This window comes from Cetorhinus maximus, chromosome 23 (genome assembly GCF_964194155.1).
Source record: "Cetorhinus maximus chromosome 23, sCetMax3.hap1.1, whole genome shotgun sequence".
NCBI classification, from domain to species: domain Eukaryota; kingdom Metazoa; phylum Chordata; class Chondrichthyes; order Lamniformes; family Cetorhinidae; genus Cetorhinus; species Cetorhinus maximus.
In genome coordinates, this window is record NC_135901.1 from 62,872,409 (window position 1) to 62,898,586 (window position 26,178).

A 26,178-nucleotide genomic window follows, 5' to 3' on the forward strand; every position below is an offset into this window, starting at 1 on the left:
ACTGAGTGAATCCCTTCCCACACTGGGAGCAGGTGAATGGTCTCTCCCCAGTGTGAACTCGCTGGTGTGTCAGCAGGTTGGATGACTTAGCGAATCCCTTCCCACACTCGGAGCAGGTGAAAGGCCTCTCTCCAGTGTGAATTCGCTGGTGCACTTTGAGGTTCGATGAAGTCCCGAATCTCTTTCCACAGGAAGTACAACTGAATGGCCTGTCCTCAGTGTGAATTCGCTGGTGCTTCAGCAGGTTAGAGGACCCAGTGAATCCTTTCCCACATACCGTGCAGGTGAATGGTCTCTCTCCAGTGTGAACTCGCTGGTGTGTCAGCAGGCTTGATGACCAAGTGAATCCCTTCCCACACTCGGAGCAGGTGAATGGTCTTTCCCCTGTGTGAATTCGCTGGTGTGTCAGCAGGTTTGATGACTGAGTGAATTCCGTCCCACACTGGGAGCAGGTGAATGGTCTCTCTCCAGTGTGAATTCGCTGGTGTCTCAGCAGGTGGGATAACAGAGTGAATCCCTTCCCACACTCGGAGCAGGTGAAAGGCCTCTCTCCAGTGTGAATTCGCTGGTGTAATTTGAGGTTCAATGAAGTCCTGAATCTCTTTCCACAGGAAGTACAACTGAATGGCCTCTCCTCAGTGTGAATTCGCTGGTGCTTACGCAGGTTAGAGGACCCAGTGAATCCTTTCCCACATAGCGTGCAGTTGAATGGTCTCTCTCCAGTGTGAACTCGCTGGTGTGTCAGCAGGCTTGATGACCAAGTGAATCCCTTCCCACACTCGGAGCAGGTGAATGCTCCCTCTCCAGTGTGAACTCGCTGGTGTGTCAGCAAGTGGGATAACTGAGTGAATTCCTTCCCACACTCAGAGCAGGTGAACGGCCGCTCCCCAGTGTGACTGCGTCGATGGATTTCCAGTTTGGATGGACAATTGAATCCTTTCCCACAGTCCTTACATTTCCACGGTTTCTCCATGGTCCAGGTGTCCCTGTGTCTCTCTAAGTTTGATGATCAGTTGAAGCCTCGTCCACACTGAGAACACGTGTACAGTTTCTCCCCAATGTGAATGGTGTGATGTTATTTCAGACTGTGTAACTAGTTAAAGCTCTTTCCACAGTCAATTCACTGGAACACTCTCACTCAGGTGTGTGTGTCTCGGTGCTTTTCCAGTCACACTGATGTTTGAAATCTTTCCCTACAGACAGAACAGACAAATGTTTCTCCGTCCACATTCAAAGGTGATGATATTCAGGTCCCGATGAATCGAGTGACTGTGTCAGATCTTGATGTGAAGTTTGGTTTGAGTTTCCTGCCTGAAAATCCTCCCCTTCTAATTATCTGTAAAAGGAGTTTACAATAGCCATCACTGTAAGAACAGGATAGAAATTCAGAACAGACAATTCTATGGAACATTTTTTCCTCTCTTGTTCCCCAAAAGCTGCAAATCCCCGTCCCACACACTCTCCCTCCTCCCTGTGCTGAAATCCAAACAGAGTTTTGGACAATTCTTTCTGTATCTTTTTAACAAATTTTTACAACTGGAGTTGACAATATGTCTGATCATTCACTTCAGTGATTACTCATGACAAAACATTAATCTGAAACCCCCTGACTGATCATACAGAATAGCAGATGTTAACCTTGTGTCCAAAACTTACTTTGTGGAGATTTAATGAGCGATTGTGAAGATGGTTTCTCCCAATATCCCAGAGTTTCCTTCCTTCCTTCTCTCCCTCTCTAACTGAGTTAAACCTGGGATCAGTCACATGGCCCATTTTGGTTCCTGCTTCTCGTCCTGATGACTAATTAACTCCAATTAAATACTGAGAAGACTGAAGACACTGTTTTCAGTCCCTGCTCCAATCTCCATTTCCCAGATACCAACTCCATCCCTCTCCCTGGGAACAGTCTGAGATTAAACCAGTCTGTTCACAACCTCGGTGTCACATTTGATACCGAAAAAGCTGCTGACCTCATGTCTGTGCCATCACTAAGATCGCCTGTTTCCACCTCCGTAACATCACCCGACCTCACCCCTGTCTCAGGAGTGTCTCATCTGCTGCTGAAACCCTCATCACTGCCATTTTTACCTCCAGACTCGACCATTCCAACACACTCCTGGCTGGTCTCCCACATTCTACCCTCCGTAACCTTGAAGACATCCATATTTTTGCTGTCTGTGTCTTCATTCACAGCTAGACCCGTTCCCTGACCTTTTTTGGCTCCCGTTCAAGGAGCAACTCGATTTTAAAATTCTCATCCTTGTTTTCAAATCCCCCAATGGCGTCCTCTCTTCTCTGTGTGGCTCCCACAGACCCCTCTATGATATCTGCACTACTCTAATTCTAGCATTCCTTGTTTTAATTGCTCCAACATTAGTGTCCGTGCCTTCAGTTCCCTCGACCCCAAGCTCTGAGATCCTCTCCCTCTGTCTAAGCCACTTTCCCCCTCTGTCTAAGCCACTTTCCCCCTTTAAGAAAACTGAGTATTAATAAAAAAAGACATTCTTTCAAAACATTTTATCTTGTACTCATCAGGATAGAGGGAAGAATACCAAATTTCAAAAATTATCAGTCAGGCTAGTAATGTGTCTCACTTGCACTTGCTAGAAGCTACGTATGTTCATCCACAGGGACCTGTCCTCTGCAGGCAGAAGGAACAAGTCCAGGCAAGGGGTGTTTTGTGGAATTAAACAAAAGCAGAGGGGATGACAGCTCCTGGCTGTATTGTCCATGGCAACAACCAATCAGAGCCGACGGGCCAACCAATCAGCACCCTTTTCTCGTGCAGTATAAATTGTGGTTCCCTTTGAAATTTGGGATTCTTGTGTCTGTCCTGGTGAGTGCAACAGGAAAAGCTTTGACAGCTTGTCTCTTTTTTCGTTAATAATCAAATTCCGTACAAACAAGTGACTATTTAAGTATTTTGGTCACCTCCTTCTGTGTCTGAATGTTATACTTTATTTTATAATTTCCCTGTGAAGCTCACTGGGATGATGTATGATGTTAATAGAAGTTGTTGTTGTTTCTGACTGTTACCCTGATCTCCTGTTTTACAACAACCCATTGATTTCACACCAAACTCTATCTCTGATTTATTGTCCTTCCTGCGGGTCATTCATCCGGGTCTGCAACCTCTGTAAAGATGGCGCCCACGCATGCTCCCTGTTGGATATTGCCACTTACAAAGATGGTGACCGCACATGCGCTCTGCTGCTTCTTGCCCCCGATAAAGACGGTAACCACACATGCGCTCTGCTGCTCCTTGCCCCCTATAAAGATGGTGACCGAACAAGCACTCTGCTGCTCCTTGCCCCCTATAAAGATGGTGACCGCATATGCGCTCTGCTGCTTCTTGTCCCCTATACAGATGGTGACCGCACATGCGCTCTGCTGCTCCTTGCCCCCTATAAAGTTGGCGGCCGGTAACCTGGGCCTACTTCCGGAGAAATGGCCTAATCTGTGGTTGGAAGGATGGTTCCTTATTGAGGGTTTAGGACAGAGGCCGTGAATTCATAAAGCCTCCCAACTCACCCACCAGCCCTATCTATGCTCACGGGTTTTTTTTCCAGCTCTCAGTCCGCACTCGGTCTTTGTAAATCCCGCATTTTAAATCCGCTCGCTCCAGCTCTCCTTTCGCCTGATTTCACGCTTTACGCATGCTTCAGCTCACAATGATTGACGGCAGCTATGGACCAATAGGGACAGGGGGCGGGACTGGAGGACCAGCGGGAGCGGCTGTTCCTCCCGCCATTCGGAGTGAATGAGGGGCGTGGCTGGGCTTGAATTGGAGCATGCGCAACGCGGGTGGGGATCGGGATCAAGGCGGTCGGGTTGAAAGTCCAGCGGGTGAGAAAGGGCCGAGTGCAGGAGAGAAATGGAGCCGGAGGGTGGGTGGACTGGGAGGATTCACAAACACCCGGTGTAGGACTCCAAACCCGGATTACAAACTCCCGGAGCCCAGTTTACACCGAGTGTTTGGAAACTCCTTTTACAGGGGGTTAGAAGGGGAGTATTTACACACAGCAAACTCAAACCCAGAGAAATGTTTGTCTCTTAATTTCTATCCTGGACTGACAGATGTTTTTTTATAATCTCCTTTGTACAGGATTTTCAATGGGACGGATTTGGAGAAGGGGAAACTCAAACCAAACATCAATCAAGATCTAACAGAGTCACTCGATTCCTCAGGTCCTGAATATCATCGGACTTTGATTGTGGAAGGAAAAAGGTTTATCTGTTCTGTTTGTGGGAAAAGCACCGACATTTTCAAAATCCTGGTTAGACTGCACCTGAACCACTGTAATAAAAATAAAAAATGCTGGAAGTGCTCAGCAGGCCTGGCAGCATCTGTGGAGAGAAAGAGAGTTAATGTTTCGAGTCAACATGACCTTTCATCAGGACAGGAATAGATGTACCTGAATAACAACTGAACTCCAAGGTTTAAATTATGAGGAGTGGTCAAACAAATGCATCAGAGTAATTACAGCACAGAAAGAGGCCATTCAGCCCATTGAGTCAATGCCAGCTCTCTGTAGAGCTGACCAGTCTGTCTCATTGCCCCCCTGTGTCTTCAACCCCCTGCATGTTTATTTCTCTTAAATGCTGGTCCAATTTAATTTTAAAGCATTGATCATGTCTGCTTCCAGCCTGCTTGTAGGCAGTGAGTTCTGGGTTAATACCACTTGTTGTGTAAAATGTTCCTCCCTGCATTTGCCCTGTATCTATTGCCCATAACCTTCAATATGTGTCCCCCTAATCCTTGTACCATCACCAGATGGAAACAACATTTTCTTTGTCCACCTTGTCTTAACCTGTCACAATCTTGTTCACCTGTATCCAATCTCCCCTCAACTCTGTAACTCCAAGAAGAACTACTTCAGCTTCTCCAATCTCACTTTGTAACCGAATTCCCTTTTTCCTGGAACCATTCTGGTAAATCTCCTCTGCATCCTCTGAAGGACCCGCACCCCTTTCCTAAAGTGTGGAGACCAGAACTGGATGCAATACTCCTGTTGTGACCTAACCAGAGCTTTATGACGGGTCAGCTTATTTTCCCTGCGTTTATACACATTAAATCTGCTTATGAAGCCCATGATCTCATATATTTTGAGATCTGCTCTCTCAATATGTCCTTTCGCCTTTTAAATGTGTATGCACATCAACCCCCAGGTCCCCCAGTCCCTACACACCCTTTAGGACTGTACCATTGAGTACCCTATTCATTCTGCCAATATTCATCATCTCACTGTGAGGTTTGTATTCCCTGGAATTTAGAAGATTGAGGAGGATTTTCTCGAAGTTTTCATGATATAAATTGGACATGGTGTGGTAGATAGAGGGGAACAATTTCCATTGGTTGGGGAATCCAGGACTGAGGAATATAGTCTAAAACTTAGAGCCCGAACTTTCAGGGGTGAGATTAGGAAAATCTTCTTTAGATAAAGTTGGGAGAAGTTTGGAATTCTCTTCCTGAATTAGCAGTTCATGCTTGATCAATGTTCAGTTTCAATCTGGCATTGATAGATCCTTCCTAACACAAGGTATAAATCAAGGGACAGGAGACAAAGGGTCACAGATCAGCCGTGATCTGATTGCATGGTGGGACAGACTCGAGGGGCTAAATGGCCAACTCCTAGAATCATCGAAACTTAGAGCACAGAAGGAGGCCATTCAACCCTTTGTGCTTGTGCTGTCTCTTTGAAAGAGCAGTTGTGTTTAGTCCCACATGCCCACTTTCTGTTTGTAACCCTGTAAGTTCCTCAATCCCAAATCCCTGTCAACTCCCTTTTAAAATTCCTGATAGGATCAGGTTCCAGCACCTTCCCAGGTAGAATGTTCCAGACCCTGACAACTCTCTGTTGGTGCAGAAACTGCTGAACTCGATGTTGAGTGCAGAAGGTTGTAAAGTGCCGAACTGAAAGATTAGCTGCTGTTCCTCGAGCCCCCAACGAGCTTCATTGAAACATTGCAGGAGGCCAAGGACAGAGAGGTCAGAGTGGGAGTGGGGCGGAGAATTAAAATGACAAGTGACCGGATGCTCAGGGTCAAGCTGACAGACTGAACGGAGGTTGTTCCACAAAGTGATCACCCAATCTGTGTTTGGTCTTCCCAGTGTAGAGCAGATCGCATCGTGAGCAGTGAATACAGTAACTAAACTGCAAGAAGTACAAATAAATCACTGTTTGGTTTCATCTTGCACAACCTTGAGAACAGCCTGAATGAAGATACTTTACTTGAAGAATAAAGGTTAAAATATAATTACATTGTCTATCTCAGGGTGTAATCCAAGAACAACACCTTGTATTTACAGGAAGGGTTGTGGGGCTGAAGGAGTTTACAGAGATACTGAGGATCCAGTTGATATTGTCTATCTCACCAGTGTCAAATTCATTTTCCATGGTGGCTCTGATCCAATATCCTGACACTGGTTGAGGGCAACATTCAGCAGAATTTATAAAAATGGAACTAGATACAAATAAACTATATCAATATTTACTGGCACCTCGGTTTTATTTATTGTTCCTGCTGCTCCCGGTACCCGGCATCTCTTGGCTTGAACCATCACATCGACACTCGGGGCAAATGACAGGGCTGAGGCCTGTCTCAGATAAAAACACGAGGACCACTTGTCACCACAGAATCATAGAAATTGTAGCACAGAGGAGGCAATTCAGCCCATCATGTCTGTACTGGCTGAAAATGAGCAATCCAGTCTAATCCCATTTCCCAGCTCTTGGTCCGTAATCCTGTAGGTTACAGCACATCCAGTGTATATCCCAGCACTTTTTAAATCTGTGTATTTCTGCCTCTACCACCCTTTCAGTCAGTGAGTTCCAAGACCACCACCCTCTGGGTTATTGAACTCCCCTCTAATCGTTCCACTAATTACTTTAAATCTCTATCCTCTTGGTTCTGACCTCTGTAAATGAAATGGGTCCTTCCTATCTGGGACCCTCATAATTTTTACACCTCAATTAAATCTCCCCTCTTCCTCCCCTGTCCCAAAGAAAACAACCCCAGCCTCTCCAATCTTTCCTCGGAGTTAAAATTCTCCAGTCCTGCCAACATCTAGGTAAATCTCTTCTGCGCCCCCTCCAGTGTGATCACATCCTTCCTGTAATGTGCTGACTACAACTGGACTCAGCACTCCAGCTGTGCTCTAACTAGTGTTTTTTTATAGTTCTAGAATAACCACGCTCTCACCTTCCATTAACTTCAATGTGATGGAAACTGACAGCTGGAATCTGTCAGCATTTGAAATATTTTTACAAATGATTCAAGGGTTTCTTACAGTTGGGATCTTTCTCTGTTCTGTCCATTCGAGGTGTTCGATAACAGACTTTCTCATGGGAATATCGAGCTGGAGTTTTGGGCAGTGATATGTTTCCTTGTTCATCTTGTTGACTCTAAATGGTGAATCTTGTGGATTCAGACACCAGATAATCAAGCTCACAACAGACTGTCTCACGCTGACTTTATTAACAGCACCACAGTAATACAGACAGGGTATAGTTCCCCGATCCAGAGAGCAGGGATAAAGTTGGGGTAGACTTCTCATTGTTCGAGTCCCCAAACTGTAAATGATTTAATAATTTCCTGTGGGTCCTCTCCTGACTGAAGATTTCGGTGTGGGTTCGACATGGACGTCCACAGAACTGACCGTTCATATTGTTGTTGGTGGTGCTTGGGTTAACTTCTGCAGCTGCGTCACCTCTGACCTTCCTGTGGGCACGTTGGATGTTGAGTTTGGTGTAGATGGTCCTCGAAACACGCTGAACCAAATTTCAGTGCTTGCCTCCACATATACACTCATAGAGCACAGGAGAAGGCCGTTCGGCCCATTGTGTCCACGCTGCTCACAAAGTTCTGACTACACTAATCCCATTATCCAGCGCTTGGCCCATAGCCCTGGAGGCTAAGGCAATGCAAGTGAATATTTAAATACTTCTTAAATATTACAAGAGTTTCTGACTCAACCACCCAAATCATTTACACCCTTTCAGGCAGTGAGTTCTAGACTCCCACCACCCTCTGGGTGAAAAAACAATTTTCCTGAACTCCCCTCTTAGCCTTCTACTTCTTACCTTAAATGTATGCCCCCGGTTATTGACCCCTCTACTAATGGAAAAAGTGCCTTCCTATCCACCCAACTATGCCCCTCATAATCTTATCCGCCACTATGAGGTCCCCTTCGCTGCTCTAGGGAAAACAACCCCAGCCTATCAAATATTTCCTCATAGCTCAGACCCTCCAGCCCGGCCAGTATCCTGGTAAATCTCCTCTGCACCCTCTCCAGTGCTATCACATCCTTCCTATAATGTAGTGACCAGAACTCGGCCGGTCGACTGCAGTGTTTTCTGAGGAGAGGCGGTCTGAAATGCAGAAGTTTGTGAGGCTCTTTTCTAGGGTGTCCTTGTATCGGTTGTACTGACCACCTTGATGTTGTTTGCCCTGAGACAGTTCCCCATGGAAGATCAGCTTGGGAATTCTGTGATTGTCCATGTGGGAAACATGGCCTGGCCATCGGAGCTGAATTTTCTGGAGGGTGGTCTCCAAGCTGTTGAACCCAGCGTGTTGGAGAATCTCGTTTCTGATTTTTGTCCTGCCATCTAATTCTCAGGATGGACCTCGGGTGTCTTTGCTGGAAGTGTTCCAGAGCAATGATGTGGCTCCAAGAGCAGACCCAGGATTCTGCTCCATATAGCAGGGTGGTCAGGACAATGGCCTGGTAAAGTTTGATTTTAGTTTTCAGTTTAATGCCATGCTGCTTCCAGACAGATAATACCATGGATTTAGACTAGATTGCACAGGAGGTCACGGGATATACAGCAGAGAACCAGGCCATTCAGCCCAATCAGTCCATGCTGGTGTTTACGCTCCACTCGAGCCTCCTCCCATTTTTTCTCAGCTAAATCTATCAATGTAATCATCTATTCCCTTCTTTCTCATAGAGCTATCCATTTCCCCCTGAAATGCACCTATTTTATTCACTTCCTGATGCAAATTCTATGCAATTCACCCCTGTCCCAAGAGGATGGATCTTTGGTCCAGTGGGCTAGTGGAAGGGAGGGAAGCAGCAGAGGCAGCTGATCAGATTGTCTCAATCTTAGTGACAAAGAAGCTCCATGAGCTCCTCACACTTGTTGTTGGAGGTGTGGATGGAGGAGACAGGGGAGAAGGAGAGTCTTTCAAAAGGAAATAACTTGTGTTAAAGGTACTAAAAAGACTCAATACACTGTATTTAACACACAGCACTTCAAAAATACAAATGGCCCCCTATAACTGGGCTGGAGTTTATGAAGATCAATAGAAACCGACTCCATTGAATATAGTTCAGTCCTGGATGTGATTATCAGCAAATCCCAATCACTGTAGTTACTTGTGAACGTGTTGGTGCCTCAGCAGGTTGGATGATCGAGTCAATCCCTTCCCACACTCCATACAGGTGAACGGTCTCTCCCCAGTGTGAATTCTTTGGTGTACCATAAGGTCAGATGACCATCTGAACCCAGTCCCACAGTGAGAGCACCTGAACGGTCTCTCGTCAGTGTGAACACGTTGATGGGACATCAGGTTCCCGGAACTTTTGAAGCACTTCCCGCAGTCTGGGCATTTAAAAGTTTTCTCCCCAGTGTGAACTCGCTGGTGTTTCAGCAGGATGGATGGATCGATGAATCCCTTACCACACTCAGAGCAGCTGAATGGTCTCTCCCCAGTTTGTATTCGCTGGTGTCTCTGCAGGCTGGATAACTGAGTGAATCTCTTCCCACACTCTGAGCAGGTGAAGGGTATTTCCCCAGTGTGAGTTTGTTGGTGTCTCAGCAGGTTAGATACACTGATGAATCCCTTCCCACACTCAGAGCAGTTGAAAGGCCTCTCCCCAGTGTGAATTCGCTGATGTGTCAGGAGGTGGTGTAACTGAGTGAAGCACTTCCCACACTCGGAGCAGGTGAACGGTCTCTCCCCATGGTGAATTCGTTGATGTGTCAGGAGGTGGTGTAACTGAGTGAATCCCTTCTCACACTCGGAGCAGGTGAATGGTCTCTCCCCGTTGTGAACTCGCTGCTGTCTCAGCAGGGTGGATAACTGAGTAAATCCCTTCCCGCACTCGGAGCAGGTGAACGGTCTCTCCCCAGTGTGACTGCGTCGATGAGTTTCCAGGTCACGCTCCCACTATCAAAGGTAAACTAACCATTGCCTTGGGTGGTAACTGCTCCAAATTAGAACATAACAAACAGGAGCAGGGATTGACCATTTTGCACCTCGAGCACCTCATCGTGTCAGAGAATCAGAGCTAAGGGGAGGCCATTCAGCCCGGGTCATAGGAACAAAGGACTCAGGGGCAGGAGTAGGCCATTCAGCTCCTTGACCCTGCTTCACCATTCATTGAGGTCATGGCTGATCTGGTTGTGGCCTCAACTCCACTTTCCTGTCTGCCCCCCATAACCTTCGACCCCCTTGTCTATAAAAAATCTGTCTAATTCAGCCTTGTGTAAATTCAATGACCAAACCTCTGATGAAAATAAGTCCACAGGCTAATGACCCACTGAGGAAAAAAAATCTCCTTAACTCCATCGGAAAAGGGAGATCTCTTACTCTTCTGGAAACTAACTAACCTGCATTTCCCCGCGTTTTCCCCAGAGACCTGCATTTTCTGTCCAATTCTCCTTTGAAATCCGTGATTGAATCTGCCTCCCCCACACTCTCAGGTAGTGCATTCCAGATCCTAACCACTCGCTGTGTAACAGAGAAACCCCTTTAGAATTATTGGCTTCGGGACAATCATAATACTTGGTAACAGAAAAACACCGAGAGGCTCGAAGGGAGACGGCAACAGTTGTAGGGGAGCTGGTTCCTGGGGACATGGATGTGTCTGCAGTGGGTGGGATCAGACTGTTTCCATGTATTCACAATGAATGTCCCATCCTTTATTTGGGAAGAGTAAAACTGATAGGGAATAATTGTCATTGCTTTTCAGCAATCTGAAGCTTTCACTCGCTGAGCCATTGCTTTAGGATACCTTACAGAGCGCAGGTACTTTTATTAAGTCTCTGTGGCGCAATTGGTCAGCGCGTTCGGCTGTTAACTGAAAGGTTGGTGGTTCGAGACCACCCAGGGACGAAACTGCCACTGTTTTCTCCCCATCATCACTCATTAACGCTCTGCTTTGTTCTGGGGCCCTGAAACCACAAAAAAATCCCCCAGCCTCACGTTGAAAACTCGGCTGTCGCCCATTGAGTTCCCACACCAAGCTCTGTTTATGGATATTCATTTCAGATATAACAAAGAATATGAACGATAATGTACCCCCATCTAAATCAATAGAGATCTATGAGGCTATTGGTTGAAACAAACACATCAATTAATCGCCTCTTCCTTAGCTCCACGGTGAGTGAGACAGGAAAAAGTAACAATATTCCAGCCCCACACTCTCCAATCACCCGCTGCCAGTGGAAACATCTTATTTTGCTGAATGTTATCTTCAGAAATGGTGAAGAGCGAATCTAATGTGGCTGCAAGATCCAGCATTCAGTTCACATTCAACAACAAACAGGAATGGGAGCGATACAACTTCTCCACACAACTGGGAGATAATGTTTTTCCCTTGCATTGAGATAACCACTGCACTACAGAAACAATGGGCAGAACCACAGGGACTGACTTAGAATATCAAACCGTGCAGTCTTACTGCGCTTCCAAACCCTGTTTTGTGGAAGTACAATTCGGCTGAAAAACATAACCATGCGGCAGAAAAAGTGACCTGACATTAGAATCATAAAATGACAGAGCACATCAGCAGGTCATTCAACACTTCACACATGTGTGAACTATCTCACTGCAATTCGTCTCATTTATTTTCTCTTTCTCATAAACGTGCCTTTTGGAGAAATTTATTCAAAGCCTGGGGAAGTGCCAATGTCACATGGCTGTGAGATAATGTATTTGGCTATTATTTGCCAACAAGCGGGAATTGTGCAGCTTCTCATAATTAGATGATCCAGTTTTGATAATATTTTTGCCAGTTTTCGAGCTGGCGACCTTGCACATGTGAAGCGAATGTGATAATTACTATTTGTTTCTTTATTCATTTATGGGATGTGGGCATTGCTGGCTAGGTCACTACACCACAGAAACAATTTGTGAGAAAAAGTCAAAGGGACTTGTATTGAATTTCAAACTGTGTAGACCTGCTGCACTGCAAAATCCTGTTTTACAGGAATAGAACTGGGATGGGACATTTTGGAATGCTGCAGAGAAATTGATCTAATTGTAAACTGACACAGCTCATCAGGTGGCCATTCGACCCATCGGGTGTGTGCTTTCTTCAAAGAGCTATCCACTTAGTTCCAATATCATTCTCTTCCTTCTTAAAGCTGCAGGGTTTTCTTCCATTTCAAATAAGTACCCAATCCCCTTTTGAAAACTCTGAGTTAAGAAAACTAATGCTGAAGGAGGTGCAGGAGCTTCTGCAGTGTCCATGCTCAGTGTGTGAAAATTAACAAAGCTTCCCTGACTCAATGACACGGAGAGTTGGACTGGGGATTCATGTGTTGTCTTCGAAATAAAAATAAATATTTATTTGTGCAATTGACATCACATTGAATATTTGAAAGAAGTTCATTCTGACCAAGCATCTCCTCATTTTTCTCAGTCAATATATACAATCTAACTCCCCGTGCTAGACAACCTGTGACAGAGGCTGTTATAGAAAAGAGGGAAAGTTTTGCTGCAGCTATACAAATCCCTGGTTAGATCACACCTGGAGGACTGTGTGTAGTTCTGGGAACTGCACCTTATAAAAGGATTAATATTGGTCTTGGAAACAGGGCAGTGCTGATCCAGCAGAATGCCAGTCCTGGAATGTAAGTGGACTTTCTCCCCTCCGTAAATTGAGGTCATCCAAAACTGCTGCCCGTGTCTTCACTCACAGGAAGTCCCATTCCCCTCTCACCCCTCTGCTCGCTGACCGACATTGGCTCCCGGTCAAATAATTTATCTACTTCAAAATTTCTTATCCTTGTGTTCAATTCCCTCCTTCCTCTCGCCCCTCACTATCTCTGTGATCTCCTCGAACCCCACAAGCCTCTGAGATGCCTGTGCTCCTTTAATTCTGGCCTCTTGTACATTCTGAATCAGAATCGCTCCATCATTGGTGACCGTGGTTTCATTTAACGAGGCTCTGGAATTCCCTCCCTAAACCTCTCCGCCTCTACCTCACTTTCCTCCTTTAAGACTCTTCTTAAAACCTTCCTCTTTGACCAAGCTTTTGGTCATCTGGCCTAACATCTCCTTATGTGTGTCAGTGTCAGGCTCTGTTAGATAATGACCCTGTGAACCATCTTTGGAGGTTTCATTGAAGGCGCTATCTAAATATAAGCTGTTGTTGTAATGGGGCACACAGAGAACGAGAAAAGTTCCTCTTGTACCTTTCACCCTGATAGTTTTTGATCTGAAGTTGCACAACTAAAGTGAATAAAGTTTGTTCTGTTAAAAATGTGTCCATTCCCTTGGGTACTGAACCACATTGACACACATAGACCAACGGAAAGAAGAAACCATTGGAGTGTTTGTCTGTTTTTGATGCCATTTATCCAATAATTAATTCCACTGGCATATTATCAAAATCAGTAATGATGAGAACTGGAGCCGGTAGGATTTGTACCTCTGTGAGGAGACTCCACAGGATTCCAGCCCCATCCCCTTATCCACTCCGCCGTGAACACAGGACCGATTCTGACATCATTGCTATTTGTATAAAGTCAGAGACGGATACATTAGACGGTCATTCACTTGCCGACCCTCTGGAAGAGCAACTCAGCAACTATAATTCCACATCCCGCCTTTACCAATATTTCTTTCGTCTCCTCGTTCTTCCTGTCAGAATACAACACCGCACACTCAACGTGACGTGATATCTGTTTGTCTATCTGGGGCTGCTAAATATTTGGCAGCGGTGAGACTAGAGCCTTAATCCAGCGGCTTAGACCACTCGGCCACGCTACCACATCGCTGAAGTTTGTTAATCATTTCCTTAACTGGTGTTGAAATAGAACAAAAGCAACAGAGCAGGAATTGACCATTCGGAATCTGGAGACAGCTCCATTAGTTAATCAGATCATCCTGCACTTTGTAACAAACAGAAATTATCTCCACTCAAAAGCACAATGAGCTGCAGTGAAGGGTTGGCACCATTTAAACTGTCATTCAACTGGTCTGGTTCCAAATCTCCTGCTGCAAATGACAAGAAAACTTCTCACTGAATTCATTCCGGGTCTTGACTTCAGGAGGACAGGACACAAGGTAATAAAGTACATTTCGATAGATGGGTTATAATATGGAAGAATAACCGGGAAAGAGCATCCGTGGTATTGGGGAACATAAAGTTATATAAAGTTACAGGAAAGAAAGAGGCCATTCGGCCTGGCGTGCTGCTGTCAAAGAGCAGTTGTGATTGGTTGATCAGGAGTGGTCAATTACTCTTCCATTTCCAATTGCGAATTTAGTGAATGTTTGCTGATAACATAAATAAGAAACAGGGGGTATTTGGATAGTTTTTATTCCAACTAACCGATAATTAATTCTGCAGACCGTCAGTTAAAATCATTTGGCAACAACTGCTTAGTGAAATTGATATGTTGTTTGTATAAAATAATAGAATGGATACAGGGAGTAACAGAGAAAAAAGACTTTCAGTCCCTGCCATTAACCCAACTTAGACTGACTCTCCCCATTCTCCCAACCAAAATGCAACACAGATCAGCCGTTCCTTGGCCGCGCAGAGGATTTTTTAGAAGCGTTTCAAAAACAAACCACCGGAAAGTTTAACAACCGCGGGAGTAGAGCCCAAATCACAGGAACCTCGACCAGCACCTCAGTCCATTCGGCCACTCAACCACAGTCAGAGCAGAAACAACCATCACCTTGACCGGCATTGGCACTGAATTAGAATATACAAACCTATGATCAGCAATAGGCCATTCGGCCCCTCGAGCATTCTCAGCTACTTAATAAGATCATGTGACAACTTCAATCATCCTCCGCTTTGTAACATGCAGCATTTAGCAGGTGAACACTCTCCGCTCAAAAATAAGCAGAAAGAAATATCCTCTTGCATCTTTGAAAACTGCTCTTTTTTTTCCATCTGGACCATCTTAATATGAAGCCGCAGAACTAAGGTGAATAATGTTTGGATGGTAAAAATGAGGTGATGAACCACATTGACACACACAGAGGAACACACACAGACATATACACAGAGAGTGACAGAGGACAAGAGTTTGTCTCTAAGGAGAGTCATACACCCAGAAAGCAAGCATCACACCAACCTGGCTCCGTATTTGTTCCATTTCCAACTGCAAATTTCGTGAATGAACAGAAATTGGAAAACTCCCGAGCGTTTGCATCAATTTGATTCAATGTATCCGATAATTAACTCTGTAGACACAGAGTTAAAACCAGGAATAATGAGAAGTGGGAAACCCCAATGGATTTGGGCTCCATCGCCTTAACCACTCGGCCATGATCACTGGCCCTATGCACAGGATGATGTTGTTAGTATAAAATCATAGATGCCTACAGCAGAGAAGGAGTACATTGGGCCCATCGTGTCCGTGCCAGCTCTGTGGGAGGGCAACTTAACGAATTCCATTATCCCACCTTTTTCCTCACAGCAATTTATATTGATTCTGTCAATCTGAGCTGGTACTTGTTCGACCCGCTGTTCAAGCTGCTCATGTACAACTTTCAATTTCCAAAACCCACCAACCTCATCACTGCAGCTCCTGTGAAACTGACAAGGTGACACAGCAGAAATTCAGCACTGATGAGAGAAGATCTAATTGAGGTATATAAGATGCTATAGGGGATAGACAAACTAGATGTGGAGTGGATGTTTCTCCTTTTGGGGCATTCTAGAACGAGAGGCCATAGTTTTAGGCAAAGGGGTGGTAGATTTAACTCAGAGATGAGGAGGAATTACTTTTCTCAAAGGGCCGTGAATCTGTGGAATTCACTACCTCAGAGTGCAATGGATGCCGGGACGCTGAATAAATTTGAGGAGGTAGACAGATTTTTAATTAGTAACAGGTTGAAAGGTTATGGGGAGAGGGCGGGAAATTGGAGTTGAGGCCTAAATGAGATCAGGCATGATCGTATTTAATGGCGGGGCAGGCTCGAGGGGCTGAATTTCCTACTCCTGCTCCTAGTTCTTATTTTCGTATGTAAGGTACATAACAGGCTGATGATAACAGTGCCTGTTTAAACAGTGAGAGACAGTGAAGGACTGGCACCGATAAAAGTGTCCTTCAACTAGCCTGGTTCCAAAATCTCATTCGAGAAATGACAAGAAAACACATTGAATTTGCTCTATGTCTTGACTTCAAACGAACAGGATACAAGGTAAAAAAATATATTTCGCTGGATTGGTTTATAAAATGGCAGAATGAGCGTGAAAAAACAACCGTGCTGTTGGGAAATATAAAATTATAGAATGTTATACTTCTCGGTTTGGCGTGCTGCTTTGAAATAGTGGCTGCGATTGTTTGAGCAGGAGTGATATTTCTGCCGGTTTGAACATCAAGCAGAAAAACTTATCCCTTTACCACCCACATTTAGTCTCGCAGCATCATCCCTTTAGTCAGTTTATTCCTTGTGCCTTGCAACCTATCACTGTCCATCAGTAACAGAAACGGAATGAGGATAACTGCAATTATTGTGGCTACAATCCGAAACTTCGGCTTGTTAATACCAGCTTTAGGGTATCTTGCAACTCACCTTGGTACATGTTCCTGTGGTGTAATTAGTTACTACATTTAAGAATTGCATGAGAGGTTGGTAGATCGAGAACAGCCATATTATGTTCTCTTTTGACACCCTTGCATATTGAGGCTGCACAGTTCCAGGTTTTTAATGACACATAAACTGCCAGAAAATATTCCCTAAAATTTGCCAATGCTGCTGTTATCCATTAACTCTTCAGCTAAAAAATACCTTGTTTTTTCCCCCCAAATGGGACATGGAGAAAACTTGGTTGTGACGATTCAAACCCGCGTTCAAATTCAGAAATGAGGAAGTACAGCTTAGTTCATAGACCGAAGAATCTAAGGTTGTTCTTCTGAAGGCCGAGAAGGAAAAACAGGAATTGTGATTGCACTGATTAAAATCATGAAAGGTTCAGATAGAGAAATTAAAGAGAAACTGCTTCAAATGGATGAAGGGTCGATTACCAGATTGCACCGATTTAAGGTGAGTATCGGAAGTACCAGAGGCAATAAGGTGTTTTATTTAAAATTGAAATTGATTTATTGGAAATCACTGCCTAATGGGATGATGCAAACAGAATGAATTTCAGCCTTGAAAAGGGAAGACGAGAAGGAGGAAAATCTGCAGCATTGTGGGGAAAGGGTGCGGATGTGGGTCTGGTTGCACTGCCCTTGCAGACACAGTGGGTCAAACCGCCTTCTGTATGGGGAAAGGGTGGGGATGTGGGACTGGTTGCTCTGCCCTTGTAGGCACAGTGGGTCAAACCATCTCCTCTTGTGCTTTCCTATGACTCCGCGATTTGACTCACTTCTGAAAAGTGGATCAAACCATTTCAGAAAGTTAGAGTCAATTCACTATTAAGCTCTCGGCATAAAATTCATCTCACTTTCATCCTTCATTCACTTTCAGCTGCCGAGGCTCCAAGTGATAGAATTCACTCCCTCAAACTCTCCACCTCTGACCACTCTCTCTCCACTCCTTTAATATGCTCCTTAAAACTTACCCTTTTTACCACGTTCCTGGCCACCCATCCTCATATCTCCTTCTGGGTGGGTCACGATCAAACTTTGGGAATGCTCCTGTGAAGTGCTTTGCAGTGTTTTATTGGATTAAATGTCAATCAGTGAAAATTGTTGTTTTTCAGCTCCACACGGTGGGATTGGAGCTGAGGAGACAGAAAGGATGCAGCTCAGTCAGTGGCATTCTGCCTCGTGTGTGGAAGTACAGCGAGGGAGAGATACTTGAACATTTGGGCTCTATTCCTGAGTTGGATGAGTTGTTTTCTCCATGGAGACTATGAAATGTATTAGCAGAGTCAATGATTGAAGCAGAGACTAGGGCAACATAGAAGAAAATGTTAAAAAGGTGATGGGAAGACACGGGGAGAAAGAGCGTGGTAGATTAGCGGGTCTGTGAGATTAAGACTAATTCTGTTGGGGAATCTAAACATCGACTTGTTGGAGGTGACAGTCTGTTTCTGTTTGGTAATATTTCTGAAACTTTTGAATGTCAAAAACGCATCAATGGATAAATGGCAGCATGAAATATTGGGTACAATAGATGAAGCTTCACTAAGAAATTAACCTCCCACTATTGTGAGAAATTTATCATTCACATGGATTGGGACAGGCTTTGGTAAACTGAGACGTCATGGGAATGTGTTAATTATTAATATCACCCATGGTGATTCCAGGTTAAATTACCACCAGGAAATCAGTTACTTAGCGCATTTTTTCTTATTCTTATTTAATTTATTTTGCTTATTTATTGTTATTTATCAGTCACATGTAGGCCAGATCAGGTGAGGATGGCAAATTTCCTTCCCTAAAGGACATGAGTGATCAGATGTGTTTTTACGAAAACTGATGATAGTCTCATTGCTTGTGATTGCAGATTTATTAATTGAATTTAAATTCCACCAGCTGCCGTGATGGGATTTGAACCTGTGTCCTCAGAGCATGAGCCACCCTCTGGATTACTCGTACGGATGTCCCGGCTTTAGAAAGACAGCTCATCCTGAAAACAGCCCCAACTTTGCATTCAAAATAAGAAAACAAACACTAGGTGGTTAGTGCACCAATCATTATAAAACAGACCAGCATTTACCTTTACAAATATGCATAAAGCATTGGAGCCAGTGTCCATAAGTTACACGTCAAACGTCACACAACAAATGTCACATGTGTTAAAAAAAACAATTCCAGCTACTGACCTGGAGCCTGATATTTACAAACAGTTACAACTATCACCTTAGTTGGATTTCTCCATTTAGAGCAGTGATATTAAACTCAGAAGCCATCTTAACAGTTAAATGTTACAAATGTGCCACAGACTTCAGAGGACACGTGCGCAATAATTAAGATTATCCAGTTAAGATGGGATGGAAGTCACTTCCATTTAATAAAATGTCTTCCTTTGGATTGTATGAAGTCTGCTTAGCACAAAAAAAAAATCACCTGATTCTGAAAGGGGGTGAATATAAAGTTCGAGTTTGCTGATTTAACTTTGATTGCTTTCTTTGCTCGACTGGAGTCTTCAAAAGATGGGTTGGAAAACACAGGTGGAGCAGCGCACACAGGTTAAAAAATCAATGAAATAGACGCGTATTATATCAGCACATGAAAAAATATCATGTTTCAGTACCTTATAAGTAACATTTTGCTTTCATTTCTCCTCTTAATATATTTGAGCCAAGTTTAATTATTGGCTCTGAAAGGTTGTATCCTAATTACAACACTGTGGGTGTACCTACACCACAAGGACTACAGCCGTTCAAGAAGGCAGCTCACTACCACCTTCTCAAGGGCAAGTAGGGATTGGCAATAAATGCTGTCTCACATTCTGTGCATGGATACACAAAACAGAAAAAATACTAATCACAAATTGAAAACAAGCCTGGGATCAATTGAAATACAGATCTATAAAAATAATAATTGCAGAAGATGAATCTTGAAATTTAAAAGTAAAAAAACAAAGCTGGAAGCACTCAGCAAAATCAGCAGCTGGGGGTGCATGATTCATCAGAACTGCTCAGAACTCCAGTTCCCAACAATGTATCAACATGAAGCAGGAAACTCTCTCCTCCCTGCTCCCACTGCTCCTTACTGAGCCTGAACTGGGTACAATATGTCAACATGAAGCAGAAAACTCTCTTCTCTCTGCTCCCACTGCCCCTCACTGAGCCTGAACTGGGTACAATATATCAACATGAAGCAGAAAACTCTCTCCTCCCTGCTCCCACTCTCCCTCACTGAGTGTGAACTGGGTACAATGTGTCAACATGAAGCAGGAAACTCTCTTCTCTCTGCTCCCACTCCTCCTCACTGAGTCTGAACTGGGTACAATGTGTCAACATGAAGCAGGAAACTCTCTTCTCCCTGCTCTTACTCCCGTCACTGAGTCTGAACTGGGTACAATGTGTCAACATGAAGCAGAAAACTCTCTTCTCTCTGCTCCCACTCCTCCTCACTGAGTCTGAACTGGGTACAATATATCAACATGAAGCAGAAAACTCTCTCCTCCCTGCTCCCACTCTCCCTCACTGAGTGTGAACTGGGTACAATGTGTCAACATGAAGCAGGAAACTCTCTTCTCTCTGCTCCCACTCCTCCTCACTGAGTCTGAACTGGGTACAATGTGTCAACATGAAGCAGGAAACTCTCTTCTCCCTGCTCTTACTCCCGTCACTGAGTCTGAACTGGGTACAATGTGTCAACATGAAGCAGAAAACTCTCTTCTCTCTGCTCCCACTCCTCCTCACTGAGTCTGAACTGGGTACAATGTGTCAACATGAAGCAGAAAACTCTCTTCTCTCTGCTCCCACTGCCCCTCACTGAGTCTGAACTGGGTATAATGCACAAGGAGCCATTACTGTGTCCAGAGTTTCCTAAAATTATTATTTATAAATAACGTTCAAAGTAGTGTTACTATTAGTTATGTTAGATGGGTTAACACAACCGTTTAAACTACCCTCTGGGAAGCTTGGACACGTGCTCCTTGTAGACAGGGCATCATTTCACTTCACAAGGTATCAGAGGGAGGATTAGCATACTCCCATCCCATCAGCATTTCCTTCTCATTTCAACATTCCAGCAGATAAATAATGTTTCAATCTGCTAATATAATTTTGGAAAATAAACTATAACTGTTAAACTCAATTCCAGACGAGAGTGTGCAATGCGCTGAAATCAACTCATTTTGCTCACCACAAGTGTGAACAGTTTGCGTTTGCTAGACCACCGCTTGTCTGGGGAAACTCCATTAGCTTTGCGCAGTGGCATTATTAGAATAAATAAGGTTTAACTGAGGTGTCACTTTAATAGTTGACACAGCAGCAGTCACATCTGATGAAGAAAACTCTGTGAAGGGATTTTCTCAGTTTGGCCACCTGTTAACAATCCAGCTTTAAAAGTTCAAAGGATTTAATTCGCAACAGTCACGTTCTGAATGACAAAGCAGAGTTTAAATGCTCGGCGTATGGAAGGAAAAATCACTTCTTCACCCGGACTGCTGAGAATCCAGTGAATTCACCTCTAACTGTTGGGGTTTGTTCCATTGTTAATTACACCCAGGACAGAACTATGGTACTTTGTACTATGGCCCGTGTACTTTGACTGTTCTATTAATCGAATTAATAATTTTAAATTTTCTCTCCAAGCGTCCGATCATCATCGGAACATGAAACATAATTTTACATGCAAGAATATCGGTCTCCAATGGCGGACCTATCACCCAGCATTCAGAGCGGGACAGACGGTGTTCTACCCAGAACGCCAAGGCCTTGCGCATGCGCACAGCGAAGAGTAATTGGCACCCGCGCATTGCAGTCTCCTACCTGAGCATGCGCAGTGCTGTCCCGTGACCGGAGCCGGCGACCTGGTAAGAAAATGGCGACTGCAGTAGAATAGCAGAGTTAGTAGGTGTTGCGGGAGGAATGGAGCCAGCGGTGTGGACAGGGAGGTTTCATAAACACTTGGTGCAGGCCGCAGAGCCTTAATATAAAACTACCGGTCCCGCGTTTGCGGTGAACAGACCGGCAATGGCTGGGTCTCTCCCTCTGCTCGGCCCGTGGGCAGCGGTTGTGCAGCAGGGCGCATGCGCGGTCATCCTGGTCCAGATAGCAGGAGGAGAGAATATTGTGCATCCTGGACTGACAGGGATGGATTTTGGAAACTCCTGTTACAGTTAGAAGGGGAGGATTTACACACAGCAAACGCAAACAAAGAGAAATATTTATCTCTTCGCAATTTCTATCCTAGACTGACAGTGACAGAGTTTTTTTATAATCTCCTTTTTACAGGATGTTGAATGGGAAGGATTTGTAGACGGGAAACTCAAACCAAACATCACATCAAGAGCTGACAGAGTCACTTGATTCATCAGGACCTGAATATTATCGGCCTCTGAGTGTAAGCACTGAGTTCCGGATCACTCAATCACTCACTGTGTAAAGTTTTTTCCTCACATCCTCCCTATAGATCTTGCCTCAAATCTTAAATCTGTGTCCGTAAACCTTTTATGATCAACTAACGTGAACATCTTCATGTTTCTTATCTCAACCTATCATAAACTTATACATCTCCGTCAAATCTCCCCTCAATCCAATTTACTCCAAGGAGAACAACCCCAGTTTCTCCAAACTAACCTTACAACTAAAATCCCTCATCCCTGACCCTGGTAAATCTCCTCTGCACTTTCTCAAGGACCCTCACATCTTTCACAATGTGTGGTGATCACTGGTTTGCACAGACCTGGATGTTCTGTGTTCGTGTCTATGACATCATCACACACCGACAATTACACTGTGACATCATCACACACCGACAATTACACTGTGACATCACTCCGCTCCCCGGGTATTTCCTCAACTGGGAGATTTTTCTCTGACTCCAGTGCTTCTGATATCTTTCCAGCTGCGGGATCCAGCAGGAGATTTTAAATTTAAAAACTGTAATTATTTCAGAGTTGAGTATTTTTGATTATTCATCAACAGTTTAGGGCTTTTAGTGCTGTTCTCTGTTATCTATGAGAGATTTCATGGCTCTGGGGCTGGCGTGACTCCTTTACTGTGGATCTGAATCCATGTCCATCTATTGCTCTGTTTCATCCTCTGCTCTCCCTGATCACCTCTCTGCCATTGTCTAACTTTCTCTGTCCCTAATAATGGATGTATTTTAACTATGTTTAGGATTTTAATGTTCCTTCTGCCAAACGTGTCTAAATGAGGTTTCCACTGCTGCCCATCCCCTGACCATGTGCTGCTGGCTCCCCAGCTTTATCTTCCCACAGTATCTTTCAGGAGTTGTTTATCCTGCGCTATAGTCCATCTCTCTTCCACTTTAGTGCCTATGTTGACCATCAGATTCTGCCCACCCTAAAATGGTAATGAATTAATTCTATTGTGTAATGGAACGTACCAAGGTGTTTCACAGGAGTGTTAGAAAGAAACATTTGACACTGAGCCACCTGAAGAGATATCAGGGCAGATGCACAAAAATTCACTGAAAGAGGTAGGTTTTATGGATTATCTTAAAGGAGGAAAGTGAGGTAGAGAGGTTTAAGGGGGAAATTCCAGAGCTTGTGGCCTTGGCAACTGCTGGGGGAGACACAAAAGGTGGAGCAGTTAAAATCAGGAACACTGAGCAGGTCGGAATTAGAGAAGTGTAGATATCTCGGAGGGCTGTGAGGCTGGAGGAGATTACAGAGGTAGGGAGGGAGAGACCATGGAGGGATTTGAAAACGAGGATGTGAAATTTCAAATTGAGGTCCTCCTTAACCCAGAGGCTTTGTAAGTCGGTTAATACAGGTGTGATGGGTGAACAAGGCTTGATGCGAGTAAGCAGAGTTTTGTATTACAGGGAGGCTGAATGTGGGAAGCCGGCCGGGTGTGTGTTCGGAGAGTTAAGTCTAGACGGAACAAAGGAATGGATGACAGGTTGAGCAATTACATACAGGGATATATGGAGGGTGTGGAAAAGGACTTTGATCAGATTGAATGTTGGAGCAGGCTCAACGGTCTGAATGGCCTATTCCTGCTCCTATGTCCCTATAAATGTCTGATTCAGCCTCAGACAGTTGTCAGGGCGAGGGATGGAGCCAGTGGTCAGGGAGTGGAGTTTGTAGTGGGGATTGAAGACAATGGCTTCAGTCTTCCCAATATTGAAATGGAGGAAATTTCTGTTCATCCAGACGAGTCAGGATAGTGTGTGACTTTGAGGGGATCTTGGAGGTGATGGTGTTCACAAATAACCTGCTACCCTGGTCCTTTCGGTGGTGGAGGTTGAGGTTTCTGGAGACTTTGTCAAAGTTCTTGTTGTGTTGTAGGTATTCCTTCACCCGCTACCTCTCCCACCTCTCTCTCCCTCTCCTCCCTTGTGGGCCAGAGTCTTGTGTAGGCCCAGACTGGGTGGCAGGTTCCCTTCCCTGAAGGACATTAGTGAACCAGTTGGGTTTTTATGACAATCCAGCAGTTTTCATGGTCATTTTTTCCTAGTGCCGGCCCCACAAATTCCCAGATTCATTCAGCTCAATTTCACAACCTGCCTTTGTGTTTTTGTAGGTTCTCTCTCATTCCCTTTTTTCTGTTTTAAATCAGTTTCACAGGTTTTTGGAAGAGGAGGATTTGCAGTCGGGAAACTGAAACTTAACATCACATCAGCATCTGACGGTGTCGCCCAATTTACCGTAACATGAATATCATCGGATTTTGAACATGGAAGGAAAAGGCACCGCTCAGAGTGGGGAGAAACTGTGGAAATGTGGGGATTGTGGAATGGGATTCAGATTCTCATCTGAGCTGGAAACTCATCGCCGCAGTCACACTGGGGAGAGGCCATTCATCTGCTCCCAGTGTGGGAAAGGATTCAGTCAGTCATCCAGCCTGAAGACACACCAGCGAGTTCACACTGATAAGAGGCCTTTTAAATGCTCAGACTGTGGGAAGTGCTGTGAAAGTTCTGAGGAACTAATGTGCCATCAACGTGTTCACACTGATGAGAGATCGTTCAGGTACTCTCACTGTGAGACTGGGTTCAGACGTTCATCTCATCTCACTGTACACCAGCGAATTCACACTGGAGAGAGGCCGTTCACCTGCTCCCAGTGTGGGAAAGGCTTCATTACCTCATCCAATCTACTGATACACCAGCGAGTGCACACTGGAGAGAGCCCTTTCCAATGCCCAGAGTGTGGAAAATGCTATAAATGTTCCGGGGAACTGATGTCCCATCAGCATGTTCACACTGATGAGAGACCGTTCAGGTGCTCTCACTGTGGGGCTGGGTTCAGGCGAGCATCTCAACTCACTGAACACCAGCGGTTTCACACTGGGGAGAGACCATTCACCTGCTCTGAGTGTGGGAAGGGATTCACCACCTCATTCAACCTGCTGAGACATCAGCGAGTTCACACTGACAAGCGACCCTTTAAATGCCCAGACTGCGGGAAATGCTATAAAAGTTCCGGGGAACTGATGTCCCATCAACGTGTTCACACTGACGAGAGACCGTTCAGGTGCTCTCACTGCGGGACTGGGTTCAGGCGATCATCTCAACTCACTGTACACCAGCGAATTCACACTGGGGAGAGACCATTCACCTGCTCTGAGTGTGGGAAGGGATTCACTCAGTCATCCCATCTGCTGAGACACCAGCGAGTTCACACTGGGGAGAGGCTGTTCACCTGTTCCAGGTGTGGGAAGGGATTCACTCGCTTATACCATTTACAGAGACACCAGCAAGTTCACAAGTAACTACACTGATTGGATGTTGTTGTGAAATCACATCCAGGACTGAACCATGTTCATTGGAGTCTCTTTCTGCTGATGTTAATAAACTCCAGGTCAGATATCGGGAGCAATATCCTGGATAAAAGTCAAATAAATCAGCTTTGTGTTAAACTCACCGTGTATCAAGTGTTTTTAATCTCTCAAACACAAGTTAGTTCCTTTTGAAGGGCTCTTCCTCACCCCTGTCTCCTCCATCCTCACCTCCAACAACAAGTGGGAGGAGCTCCTGGGGCAGAAAATTACGCTGGGTGGGCGAGCGTCCCGACGTCATCGCGCAGTCCCGCAATATTTCACCAACAATTAAGAAGCCTGTAAGGCCACTAAGAAGTTAATTAAATTCAAATTTACGCTGCCCATCGAACCTAATGGTTGGCGGGCGGGCGAAAAGGCCAAGCGGCCTTTACCTTTTTCAGGAAACCTCATCCACGGGCGAGACGAGGTCACCTGAAGCAAATCAAATTTTACACTTGAATTAAAAACATGAAACAAAAACAGAAAATGCTGGAAAAACTTAGCAGGTCTGACAGCGTCTCTGGAGAGACAAACAGAGTTTTGCTTTTTTGCAAAAGTATTTTGCAGTCTTTTGCTTTTATCTTATTTAATTCACTGCCACTTCTCTTCCAGGAATGCCG

General features: G+C 44.7%; 2 protein-coding genes and 1 non-coding gene across 3 annotated transcripts in view; all 3 read left to right on the forward strand.

Moving 5' to 3' along the window:
• Nucleotides 1-26,178, forward strand: part of LOC144698080 (uncharacterized) — a 642,405-nt gene that overhangs the window by 44,851 nt on the left and 571,376 nt on the right. The window lies entirely within an intron of this gene.
• Nucleotides 11,048-11,121, forward strand: trnan-guu (transfer RNA asparagine (anticodon GUU)). The gene has a single exon. It is a non-coding gene; the product is annotated as a tRNA-Asn (tRNA).
• LOC144698075 (uncharacterized) overlaps nt 23,484-26,178 on the forward strand; it is a 73,817-nt gene continuing 71,122 nt past the window's right edge. Inside the window, exons 1-3 of the mRNA XM_078569999.1 lie at nt 23,484-23,548; nt 24,454-24,702; nt 24,769-25,442. Coding sequence (XP_078426125.1) covers nt 23,484-23,548; nt 24,454-24,702; nt 24,769-25,442 — 988 coding nt within the window. The remainder of the gene's footprint in view (nt 23,549-24,453; nt 24,703-24,768; nt 25,443-26,178) is intronic.